Source organism: Carassius carassius, chromosome 5 (assembly GCF_963082965.1).
Source record: "Carassius carassius chromosome 5, fCarCar2.1, whole genome shotgun sequence".
NCBI lineage: Eukaryota > Metazoa > Chordata > Actinopteri > Cypriniformes > Cyprinidae > Carassius > Carassius carassius.
The window spans coordinates 222,501-235,000 of NC_081759.1; the positions used below are offsets into that span (position 1 = coordinate 222,501).

General features: G+C 44.0%; 2 protein-coding genes across 6 annotated transcripts in view; one reads left to right on the forward strand and one right to left on the reverse strand.

Moving 5' to 3' along the window:
• The window catches only part of rnf170 (ring finger protein 170), a 4,023-nt gene extending 1,929 nt beyond the window's left edge, over window positions 1–2,094 (reverse strand). The window contains exons 1-6 of the mRNA XM_059549315.1: window positions 1,923–2,094; window positions 933–1,172; window positions 737–812; window positions 529–637; window positions 380–453; window positions 111–239 (exon numbers count right to left, since the gene is read on the reverse strand). Of these exons, the coding sequence (XP_059405298.1) occupies window positions 111–239; window positions 380–453; window positions 529–637; window positions 737–812; window positions 933–1,057 (513 nt within the window). The 5' untranslated portion in view covers window positions 1,058–1,172; window positions 1,923–2,094. The remainder of the gene's footprint in view (window positions 1–110; window positions 240–379; window positions 454–528; window positions 638–736; window positions 813–932; window positions 1,173–1,922) is intronic.
• Window positions 2,095–2,415: 321 nt separating this feature from the next.
• The window catches only part of hook3 (hook microtubule-tethering protein 3), a 47,411-nt gene continuing 37,326 nt past the window's right edge, over window positions 2,416–12,500 (forward strand). For 3 of the 5 annotated variants that reach the window (XM_059549310.1, XM_059549313.1, XM_059549312.1), the window contains exons 1-8: window positions 2,416–2,719; window positions 6,874–6,959; window positions 7,680–7,752; window positions 7,835–7,885; window positions 7,971–8,103; window positions 9,594–9,661; window positions 9,761–9,823; window positions 9,920–10,003. In XM_059549310.1, the coding sequence (XP_059405293.1) occupies window positions 2,663–2,719; window positions 6,874–6,959; window positions 7,680–7,752; window positions 7,835–7,885; window positions 7,971–8,103; window positions 9,594–9,661; window positions 9,761–9,823; window positions 9,920–10,003 (615 nt within the window). In that variant the 5' untranslated portion in view covers window positions 2,416–2,662. Of the gene's footprint in view, window positions 2,720–6,873; window positions 6,960–7,679; window positions 7,753–7,834; window positions 7,886–7,970; window positions 8,104–9,593; window positions 9,662–9,760; window positions 9,824–9,919; window positions 10,004–10,797; window positions 10,861–12,500 lie in introns of all 5 variants that reach the window. The other 2 variants (XM_059549309.1, XM_059549311.1) reach the window with 1 other exon arrangement.

Genomic DNA, 12,500 nt, shown 5'->3' on the forward strand with positions numbered 1-12,500 from the left:
CAAGGTTCTTGAACACATGGTCCTCTAGAGAAGGACACTGTGACTGGAGGGTGAGCAGATGCTGACGGTCAACAGACAGACGTGTCAGTGTTTCTGAAGGAACGGCTCACGGAGCGAGGCTGTCCGGAGAAGCGCAGGTTGTAGTCGTGGATGTCTCTGAGGATCAGCGTGGGGTCCACCTGTCCGTCCTGCGTCTGAGCCCCCCCCGTGTCACGGAAGAGCGGGAACAGCAGGGTCACCTGACACACAGACACACACAGACACACACAGACTCACTGACCTCCAGTGCTCATCTCACTGGACACAACAAGACCAAATACAGAAGATATCCAGCACAGCCAGCAGGACAGGACAGGACGGATGTGTTGTGTGTGTTTACCGTCTGTCTGCAGATGGGGCAGCTGATGGCTCCGAGCCACGTCCCGTAACGCCAGTACGCCATGATACAGGGCCCTGCGGTCAGACACAGAGCAGACGTGATCAGATCAGACACACTCATGATGAACCACTGACCAGAGCTCAGCTCACCGCAGAACAGATGACCGCAGTTAGTCTCTACGGGCAGAATGGCCTGCTGCAGACACACGGGACACGACATGTCCGAGTAGAACTGATGCCTGGGCTCCGCCGCCACCAGCTGCTCTCACACACACACACACACATATATACACTGTATACACACGGAGCAGGTGAAGAGAAGAGAGAGGAGCACTGGAGACTCCTGGATAAGACAGACCTGCTCTGGGTGGAGCTGCTCTCGGACCACACGCACCTGCTCCTGATTGTCCGGATGAATCCTCTGCTGCTCGTTCCTGACACACACCACAGCGTTATTACACTCACACTCCACTATCATCACACCAGCGCACGCAGGACACTGCAGATCAGTTCTGTGTGTGGGGTCAGAGGTCAGAGGTCAGGGGGGGACTCACCTGCAGAGCAGCGTGGCCAGACCGAGCAGAAAGCTAACGCTGAGCACCAGCACCAGAAGCACAGGGTCACTGACTCCTTCAATCAGAGAATCCTCCTCTGGAGCCAAACACACACTGGCCTCCATCACACCTGCACATATCCTCACACACACATATACACACACACACACACACACACCTGCACACACACACACACACACTGATCAAAGGCTGTGGACACATCTACCTTCAGCTGTGCATCTGAAAAATAAAATGTGTCACAGTTTCCACAGAAATACAGGTGCAGTTCATATAATTATAATATCATCAAAAAGTTTATTAAGATACTGAATTTGGGATATTCCTTAGTTTTCAGTTATAATCATCAAAATGAAAAGAAATAAACATTTGAAATGTATCAGTCTGTGTGTAATGAATGAATATTATATACAAGTTTCACTTTTTGAATGGAATTAGTGAAATAAATCAACTTTTTGATGAAATTCCAATTATATGACCAGCACCTGTATTGAGCAGCACAACTGTGTTCAACACTGATAATAATCAGAAATGTTTCTTGAGCATTAAATCATCATATCAGAATGATTTCTGAAGATCATGTGACACTGAAGACTGGAGGAATGATGCTGAAAATACAGCGGAGCATCACAGAAATACATTACACTTTAATAGAGATTCACACAGAAAACAGCTGCTTTACATTACAATAATATTTCACAATATTACTTCTGAATTTTACACGTCTGATGATCTATAACAGTCTGACAGTCACTGACAGAATAACCTCACATTTAAATGTTTGATGAGATGATGATAATAACATTACACATCGGGTCTGTCTAAGTCTGAAAGTAATAACCTGATATTTACACGTCTGAAGTTCGACAGTATAAGTCGGATTATATATGAGAATAAATATATGATATGAAAATAAACACACACACAGAGATTCACAGGAAACAGCTAAACGGCTTCCGCTCAAACACTTACATGAGAGAAACGGTGCAGTTGCAGGACTCGAACACACTTTCGAGAAGATAAAGAGTATTCAGAGTTTAGTGTTTGTTTGTATAAATTGTGGACTCGGTTACTTCCGCATTCTTCTTCTTCGTCGGCGGTTAAATCATGGGTTACTGCTCCATCACCGCCTCCTCCTGCTCCGGAATGCGGAACGAACAATAGGCTTACGTTACACTCGGATTAAAAACGAGAGAAGGATCCTGTCTGTCGCCCTATCCACATTTTCTTATGCGTATTCATTATATCTTATAAAGACACTGTCCCTTGAAGAAAATACGCACACAGTGTCGCTCTCTTCTACCGGTGCCTTGTTGAAAGCCGTGCGTATAGCTGCCTGTCTCACTTCATCTCACTTCATCAAGTCTTATTTGCGCGATTTTTTTAACATACTAATTGTAATAAATAGTAACTATTTTCTCCTTTTTAAGATCATCTTTCAGCAAAGCGGATTTCTGCTATGATATTTTCCGTCAGGCATTAGGTGGCCCTATCCTGCAGGGTGGCAGCTGAAGGACCCCTGAGGAAAAGATCCTCGGAGCGGTTGATGTGTGTCTGTCATCGACGCTTTATTCGTCAAAATCAGCGTCTCGTCGCTCAGATTCGACAGGATTTCACTCGCCATCGGACTCTGATCGCACCGTGAGCGGCGGAAGCTCCGTTTCACTCGTCTATTCTCTCGTTTATCAGGTTTATCAGCGGCGGAGACGATCATGAGCGCTCCGGAGACTCTGGACCGAGAAGAGCTGTGTGACAGTCTCCTGACATGGGTGAGATTTCGGGTCTAGAACGGGTTTATCTGCTGTTTACTTTCTCACTAACAGCCCATTAACGTGTTCTTCGAATTGATTTGTTAATATAATACAACAAAGCGGTGATCCTTCAGTAGCTGATGATGTCATCACTGTGATTCGCTTAAACCCCTCACAAACAGAGCGAGCTGAGACTAATCTAACTCTGAATTATCTGACTAACTAGCTGGACAAACTAGTTCTTTACACTGTGGTTGTGTTCTGGGCGAGATAACAGACCTGTAAGACTAGAAGTGATCTGAAGAACTGCTTTACTCATCAACATCTGGATCTACATTCCTTCAGACAATACAGTGTGTGTGTGTGTGTGTGTGTGTGTGTGTGTGAGAGAGAGAGAGAGAGAGAGGGAGAGTGTGTGTTTGTGTGTGTGTGTGTGTGTGTGTGTGTGTGTGAGAGAGAGAGAGGGAGAGTGTGTGTTTGTGTGTGTGTGTGTGAGAGAGAGAGAGGGAGAGTGTGTGTTTGTGTGTGTGTGTGTGTGTGTGTGTGAGAGAGAGAGAGAGAGAGAGGGAGAGTGTGTGTTTGTGTGTGTGTGTGTGAGAGAGAGAGAGAGAGAGGGAGAGTGTGTGTTTGTGTGTGTGTGTGTGTGTGAGAGAGAGAGAGAGAGAGGGAGAGTGTGTGTTTGTGTGTGTGTGAGAGAGAGAGAGAGAGAGGGAGAGTGTGTGTGTGTGTGTGAGAGAGAGAGAGAGAGAGAGAGAGAGAGGGAGAGTGTGTGTTTGTGTGTGTGTGTGTGTGTGTGAGAGAGAGAGAGAGGGAGAGTGTGTGTTTGTGTGTGTGTGTGTGTGTGTGAGAGAGAGAGAGAGAGAGAGGGAGAGTGTGTGTTTGTGTGTGTGTGTGTGAGAGAGAGAGAGAGAGAGAGAGAGAGTGTGTGTTTGTGTGTGTGTGTGTGAGAGAGAGAGAGAGAGAGGGAGAGTGTGTGTTTGTGTGTGTGTGTGTGTGTGAGAGAGAGAGAGAGAGAGGGAGAGTGTGTGTTTGTGTGTGTGTGAGAGAGAGAGAGAGAGAGGGAGAGTGTGTGTGTGTGTGTGAGAGAGAGAGAGAGAGAGAGAGAGAGAGGGAGAGTGTGTGTTTGTGTGTGTGTGTGTGTGTGAGAGAGAGAGAGAGAGGGAGAGTGTGTGTTTGTGTGTGTGTGTGTGTGTGTGAGAGAGAGAGAGAGGGAGAGTGTGTGTTTGTGTGTGTGAGAGAGAGAGAGAGAGGGAGAGTGTGTGTTTGTGTTTGTGTGTGTGTGTGTGTGTGTGAGAGAGAGAGAGAGTGTGTGTGTTATGTGTGTGTGAGGGTCATAACGAGTGACTGTTGTGTTAAGTGTCAGTGTACTAGTTCTTCGTTAGCTCTGGTGTGTGTCCTGATCAGTATTAATCTTAATCAGAAGGTTTATATCTGACCCCTGCAGATGTGAGTGTGGATGCCTGAGCAGATCAATCCCAGCATCCTCTGAGGCGTGTCTGACCAGTTATAACACGATAATTTGACTTTATTTGTGCTTCTGTTTGTTGTTTTTAATAATAATAAGTGTCTAAGTTGAGTGCATGTTTCAGATCAGTCTGATTGTTGTGTGTCAGAGATGAGGAGACTGTGACCGATGTCCCGGTCAGTGTTTAGTGTCTCTGGGGTTAAACGCTGCTTGTCTGGACTAAAGGGAAGCAGAATACAACCTTATGTTACAGAAATAAACCTGTGTTTTCATAAGCTTTCTTACGAATGTAATAACTGTCTGATGTGATGAAGGCAAAGTCATAATGTCAGCACTCACTTCCTTCATGTTGTTCTTAATATTTTGTACTTTTAACTTAAGAAAGTCTAATTGTACTCAACTGTGCTATTTTGAGACACCAAGAATATGAACTAACCTGCAGCACAGAATCACAGATATATTTGTAGAAATAGACAACACAATTGGGTAACAATTATACTTTCTCTTTTATGCCAAAAATCATAAGGATATTAAGTAAAGATCATGTTCATGAAGATATTTAGTAAATTTCCTACTGTAAATATATCTAAACTTAATGTTTGATTAGTAATATGCATTGCTAAGAACTTCATCTGAACAACTTTAAAGATGATTTTCTCAATATTTAGATTTTTTTGCTCCCTCAGATTCCAGATTTTCAAATAGTTGTATCTCAGACAAATATTGTCCTCCGAACAAACCACACATCACTGGAGAGATCATTTATTCAACTTTCAGATGATATGACAGGTTTTGTGCTCCAGGGTCACAGATGTGTGTTTAAATGACTATCTCTGTTTTAAAACATGTATTTAGATGATCTTAAGTTTATCTTAACAAGTACTAAAGAATCATTTTTAGTAGTTTAAGTAAAATATTAGAGCACTCACTTTATTATATAAATGGATTTTTTTTTTACCTGGGTCCCGTTGAGTTTCACCAGATAATGTCAGTGCAATGCAGACAGAAAGCAGAAGTGGATTGAAGGGTTGTGTTGCTGCTCCAGATGTGAAGAACCTCACGCTGACGTCTCACATTCCTCCCAGCGTCCCTGTTTACACCTCAGCCACGTGTTCGTCTGTGTGATTCACCCACAGCTCTGTTTCCTGTGGGCAGGACTTCCTGTCCTGATCCTGTGATCAAATCTGCACAGCACAATAGTGTTTGTGTTGAAGCTGAGCTCCAGCTAGAGTCGGATTGTGTTTTGAGTTCTGTCCAGAGCTCCTGAAAGCATGAACTCTTTCTGTAGAGAGAAAGCTGAATCTTCAGGAACTGAGAGCTGTTAAAGCAGATTACAGTGTGATTGTATAAACAGAAGTGAATGGAGCCTGAAGGTGTGTGAGTGTGAGAGTGTACTTGTGTGTGAGTACGAGAGTGCGCGAGAGTGTGTGTGAGTACGAGAGTGTGTGTGTGTGTGTGTGAGAGAGAGTGAGTGCCAGAGTGTGAGAGTGCGAGAGTGTGTGTGTGTGTGTGAGAGAGAGTGAGTGCCAGAGTATGAGAGTGCGAGAGTCTGTGTGTTTGAGAAAGTGAGTGCCAGAGTGTGAAAGTGCGAGAGTCTGTGTGTGTGTGTGTGTGTGAGTACGAGAGTGCGCGAGAGCGTGTGTGAGTAGGAGAGTGCGAGTGTGCAAGAGTGAGTGCGAGTGTGTGTGAGAGAGAGAGAGTGAGTGCCAGAGTGTGAGTGTGTGTGCCTGAGTATGAGAGTGCGAGAGTGTGTGTGAGTGCTAGTGTGAGAGTGCGAGTGAGATTGAGTGCGAGAGTGTGCTTGAGAGTGCGAGAGAGTGTGCGAGAGTGTGTGTGAGTAGGAGAGTGCGAGTGTGCGAGAGTGAGTGCGAGTGTGTGTGAGAGAGAGAGTGAGTGCCAGAGTGTGAGAGTGTGTGTGTGTGCCTGAGTATGAGAGAGTGCGAGTGTGTGCGTGAGTGCTAGAGTGTGAGAGTGCAAGTGTGAGAGTGTGTGTGAGATTGAGTGAGAGAGTGTGCTTGAGAGTGCAAGAGTGAGTGCCAGAGTGTATGTGTGTGTGTGGGAGAGTGTACTTGTGCGTGAGTGCGAGAGTGAGAGTGCGAGTGTGTTTGAGTGTGAAAGTGTGAGAGTGCAAGAGTGTGTGTGTGAGAGAGAGTGACTGCCAGAGTGTGTGTGTGCGAGAATGCGTGAGTGCGAGCGAGTGAGTGTGAGAGAGTGTGAGTGAGCAAGGGTTTGCGAGAGTGAGAGTGCGAGAGTGAGTGCGAGTGTGTTTGAGTGCGAAAGTGTGAGAGTGCGAGAGTGTGTGTGAGAGAGAGTTAGTGCCAGAGTGTGTGTGTGCGCGAGAGTGTGAGAGAGTGTGAGTGCAAGTGTGAGAGAGTGTGAGTGAGCAAGGGTTTGCCAGTGAGTGCGAGTGTACGAGTGAGTGTGCAAGTGTGAGAGAGTGCGAGTGAGTGCAAGTGTGAGTGTGCGAAAGTGAGTGAGTGTGAAAGGGTTTGCGAGTGAATGCAAGTATGTGTGCGCGTGTGAGAGTGAGTGAGTGTGCAAGAGTTTGCGAGTGAGTGTATGAGTGCAAGTGCAAATGTGAGAGTGAGTGAGTGTGAGAGTGAGTGAGTGTGAGACTGTGTGAGTGTGTGTGTGTGTGTGGTAACAGCTGTGGTGTAGAACACAAGCACACAGCTCAGCGTCTCACAGTGTTTGTGTTTGTGTTCAGATCCAGACGTTCGCTGTGGACGCTCCATGTTCAGCAGTGGACGAGATGACCAGTGGAGTGGCCATGGCACAAGTCCTGCAGAAAATGTATGTGAAGCCCTAGGGCTGCTCGATTATGACCAACATGAACTCAGAATCACGATTATGAGTGGGCCATATGACCAAAACCTTATATGAATGATTTATTTAAAGATAGCGATTAGTGCTGGGATGAAAAATCGATGCAGAATCGATTCGTGGATTGAATCTGCGATCTTCAGAATGGATCGTGATTCCTCTTGAATGGATTCTGAGCTTAGTTTTTAACAGCAGGATCTGGAAATGAGCAGAGTTCAGCTGTTTCTGAAGCATGCAGCGCCATCTGCTGTTCACAACTATAAGCTCTGAATCTACTCGAGAAAGAATCGCCAGGCATTCAGAAAATCGATGCATTCATTTATTTTCCCAGCACTAATAGTGATATATATTTTGTGTAAATAGGGTTGCTATGACATCTACATTTTACAGACCAGTGAACTTCTCACAATTGTCAACACCACAGCAGAGTATTAGAGTAAATAATATCAGCAAAACATAGTCAGTCCTGAAAAATACACATCTGATCTACACCATGTTTGTGTCAGAACTAGGATGTCAACATGTGTAATGCTTTTTAAAAAAAAATTGTGTTTGGGCTTTTTAATCCAAATGTTTTAGAACACAAACCCTGAATATCCCAAAAGCTAATATTTTATATTCTCATATTATCATCGATTAAGCAATAAATCTCTCTCTCTCTCTCTCTCTCTCTCTCTCTCTCTCTCTCAGAGATGGCATGTATTTCACTGACGCTTGGATCAGTCGTATCAAACCTGATGTTGGAGACAACTGGAGGTTAAAGGTGTTTATCCGCTCTGTCACTCTTGTGTTCGGTTCACTCGTCTTACAGGATCTTTCAAAGTTTTGTCTACATTTTTTTCCAGATCAGTAATTTAAAGAAAATATTGAAAGGTATTCTGGATTACAACCATGAGGTGAGACTCATCTGTCTGTGTGATCCTGACATGACCCATGTAAGCGTCAGATGACCCCTGACCTCTGTGTGCACTGGTTCTGCAGGTGCTCGGTCAGCAGATCAATGACTTCACTCTTCCAGACGTCAGTCTCATCGCAGAGCACTCAGACGCAGCAGAACTGGGCCGAATGCTGCAGCTCATCCTGGGCTGCGCGGTCAACTGTGAACAGAAGCAGGGTGTGTGTGTGTGTCTCTGTATGTGTGTGTGTGTGTGTGTCTGTATGTGTGTGTGTGTCTCTGTATGTGTGTGTGTGTGTGTGTGTGTGTCTCTGTGTGTGTGTCTCTGTATGTGTGTGTGTGTATGTGTGTGTGTGTGTGTCTCTGTATGTGTGTGTGTGTCTCTGTGTGTGTGTGTCTCTGTATGTGTGTGTGTGTGTGTCTCTGTATGTGTGTGTGTGTGTGTCTCTGTATGTGTGTGTGTGTGTGTGTGTCTCTGTATGTGTGTGTGTGTGTGTCTCTATGTGTGTGTGTGTGTGTGTCTCTGTGTGTGTGTGTGTCTCTGTATGTGTGTGTGTGTGTGTCTCTGTATGTGTGTGTGTGTGTGTCTCTGTATGTGTGTGTCTCTGTATATGTGTGTGTGTGTCTCTGTATGTGTGTGTGTGTGTCTCTGTATGTGTGTGTGTGTGTCTCTGTATGTGTGTGTGTGTGTGTGTGTGTATGTGTGTGTGTGTGTGTGTGTGTGTGTGTCTCTGTATGTGTGTGTGTGTGTGTGTGTGTGTCTGTGTGTGTGTGTGTGTGTCTCTGTGTGTATGTGTGTGTGTGTGTGTGTGTATGTGTGTGTGTGTGTCTCTGTATGTGTGTGTGTCTGTGTGTGTGTGTGTGTTTGTGTGTGTGTGTGTGTGTATGTGTGTGTGTGTGTGTGTATGTGTATGTGTGTGTGTGTGTGTGTGTGTGTTTAGGAGGCTAAAGATGCACAGGGTGTCCACAGGTCATAAAAATTCTTAAAATTTCATAAATTAAGATTCAATGGGTCTTAAATATTTTTGGTCACCTTACCGCTAAAAATGTATCCAGTGTGACGGACCAATCATTAGAAAGAATGAAAAAAAATGTGCCCCTCCCCCCAACACATAAACACACGGAGGTATAAGTTCAGAATGTGTGGTTTATTTATAACATGATATAGTTCAGTAACATGCCGTGACAAGGGAGCTATTTTGCTGAATATTCTCATGATTGCACACGTCACATTGATTTTAGGTCATTAAAGTAGTCAAGTGGATAAGTTACACTTTAGACACAAGTGTTTGCTGTTTTGTTCTGTTTCACTGACAAATATAGTTCCAAACAAGGATCACAGCCGAAGTATGGCACATTCTCCAAACACTGTTTCTGAATGATTCGGTGTTTTGAACGAATCAGTTGAATCAGTGACTCACTCATTAAGTGACTTACCGCCACCTACTGGTGGGTTAGTATGTTGACAAGTAGGCATTTCCCCCCAACTTTTGTTATTTGTATACACTGTAAATGTAAAAACATATTCAGACCCAAATAAAAGCTGATGAAAACCAGTTCACTGTATATCATAATAATAAATAGCAATGACTGTGACGATATTTAGTTGAGCTGAGCTGTTGATCGTGCAGCACACGAGCGGTCAGCAGGGTCTCGACGGTCAGTCGTTAGACTCTATGGGGTTTGTGATTGTGTGATCTTGTCTCCAGAATATATCCAGACCATCATGATGATGGAGGAGTCTGTGCAGCACGTGGTCATGACGGCCATCCAGGAGGTCAGTACTGTCTCTGCTGGACACACTGGTGTTCTGATGGTTTGTCCAGCACTGTGTGTGATGTGTGTGTGTGTGTGTGTGTGTGTGTTGTTCCCACAGCTGATGAGTAAAGAGACGCCCGTGTCCTCAGGAAGCGACTCGTTCGTCGATCTGGACCGACAGGTAGCTTGTGCTCCTCAGGAGTCTGATGATGTGATGACTGCAGCGCTGGGTTTGTGTGACGTGTGTGTGTGTGTCTGTGTGTGTTCCTCTCGCTAGCTGAAGAAGACGGTGGAGGATCTGAACGACGCTCTGGCCACTAAAGAGGAGATCGCTCAGAGGTGTCACGAGCTGGACATGCAGGTGCGGACACGAGTCTGGGGCGAGTTACACACACATCCAGCTAGACTTTATCATTATTATCCAGCCAAGACTAATTCTTATCGTGGAGAGAAAACAACCCATAAGATGTGGCCCGTCATCATCGTCTAAGATCTGATTGTGTAAGACTAGGGCTGCCAGACGCTAAAGATGTTTCCGGTCGACAAGTAGTGAAGCATTTCGTTTATTAAGAAACCATTAAAATCATTATAATGTGCTTTAGGTGCCTCATAAGTGTTCAAGCACACTCATAAAGCTTGCCAGAAGAAATGATGATGAATGTGTCGGGGAAACGCTCTAATGTTTTAGTGATGTATGGATCCACTAGTGCTCTCTGGGTTTAAGAGAGTAGTGTAAGCATGTTTCATACCTCATCTAACAATATTTGGTTTTCATTTGAACTGGTTTATTTTAAACTAGACCTTTCGCTCTCTATAGATATGTTTTTCCGTGTCTGTGTGAGACATGATCAGAATCCCTGATCAAGTTAAAACTTGCTTCTGTAGTACGGATTTGTGAAAAATCCTAATTTATGGTATCATATCTTAAATTAAGAAATATTCTGTAATACACGACCTGATCCGCATCTCCACAGCAGAACCTCACTACTGAGGGTCACTTCACATCCTGTAGTTATTATCAGCAGATGTCTGGTCAGTAAGTGATGCAGGGATCAGCTGTGTGCAGGAAAAGCACGTTCTCTCCTCTCTGACTGCGGTGTGTGTGTGTGATCTGTGTGTGTGTGTAACCTCTCCTCCTCTGCCTTGCTTCCGAAGGCGTACCTCGTCCAAGAGGAGAGAGATAGACTGAGGTTAGAATGTGTTGATCTAGAAGAGAGGGTAAATGTCTTTCTTTTCTTCTGCTCTCACCCTTCGCTGTTTTTACATCCAGAGTTTTCTGTCTGCTTGATAACATCCCTAATTAGTGTGCAGGGCCTGCGTGTGTGTGTGTAATAGTGTGTGTGTGTGTGTGTGTGTGTGTAACAGGGCTTGCATAGACTAGTCGAGTGATTGATTACTTCAACCACTAGTCGGCGCTGTCGGAAACAATCGACTACTCGAGCATGCAGTAACAATAGAGTTTGTAAGTACGATGTGGATTTTAGGATTACAGTATTGCGTGTAGCTGTTACTTTCCATGACCTTATCTATGATGCATGTAAAATTAAAATATGTAATGTAATTATTAGGGGTGTGCTCGAAGCAGAATACTTTATTCGGAAGGGCACGGATAATGGCTTCAAAAATGAACGACGGTAAAGGAATAATTCTTCCTGAGTACTCGGCTGAAGCTGACACAGTCCGGTGTTTGCTAGATGACAGTTGAGCCGGGGATCAGCGCAATATTATACACAGACCTCTAAAGTCACGCAATAGAGAATGAAGTGAATGAATGTAAACTTTATGAATGAAAAGAACGCAATCAAACACAGCATTGCTGTTGTCTCTCCGTGCATCTGTCAGAAATCAGAGCTTGGTAAGAATCTATTGTGTATATATATATATTTAAAAGGCAATGATTTACACATTAGGCTACGATATATGAATGAATGAATAAGCACAGCGCGCTCACCAATCAAACAGCTGCGATGCACGTCAGTCTCTCAAAAACCAAAGCAGTTCTCTCGAGAGCAGGCTAATAATCAGCTTAGATATGGATACATTCTCTATTTGGCCTACATGTTTGCATCTTTATCTTTTGCTGGTTTGCGCGGCACACGCACATTTGTTTAGTGAAGTTCACTTAACATTAAAACTTGCTTAAAGAGTTAATGTAATGAAAATGTGCGCATTGAATTGATTCAGTCGAGTTCAAATGATTGCTAAACGTTTGTCATGACATCTTTCTGCTTGCATGATAAATATTATTTTAGAAATTAATAATTTTAGTTTAACACGGCATACTTGTTCAGTGATAACTATGAAAAAAAGACGTTGTATTTGTATGCAGATACGAAAAATGTCGTGATTGTTACAGATACAAATACTGGCTGTAACAAAAATGTAAATATGTAATGTCAGAATTATAAAGTTTACATATGTAGCTAATTGTTGCATAAAGCTCTGAATACACGTTTATTGATAAGAACCATTTAATATAGTTTCATTTATAGTAACATGAACCACGAGTAGTCGAGTAACTCGAGTTTTAAAAAAAAAAATAAGAAAACGACTTGCAGAAATCACTAGTCGTGCAACCCCTAGTGTGTAATAGTGTGTGTGTGTGTGTGTGTGTGTGTGTGTGTGTTCAGTGCTGTAACCCTGTAGACTAATCCTAACTCCTCCTGTGTTCCCATGGCAACAGTAGACGCCTCCATGGGCCAATCAGATGATTGTAGTGCTTGATATCGTTACACACTGATAGATCCATCCTGCAGCACAACTACCCAGAGTTCAGTGCAAGCGACCTCATGAACGTGACCGCAGCTTCGCTTGAGTGTAGAGTCAGACCGCTGCATGATGCACTTATGCAGTTATGA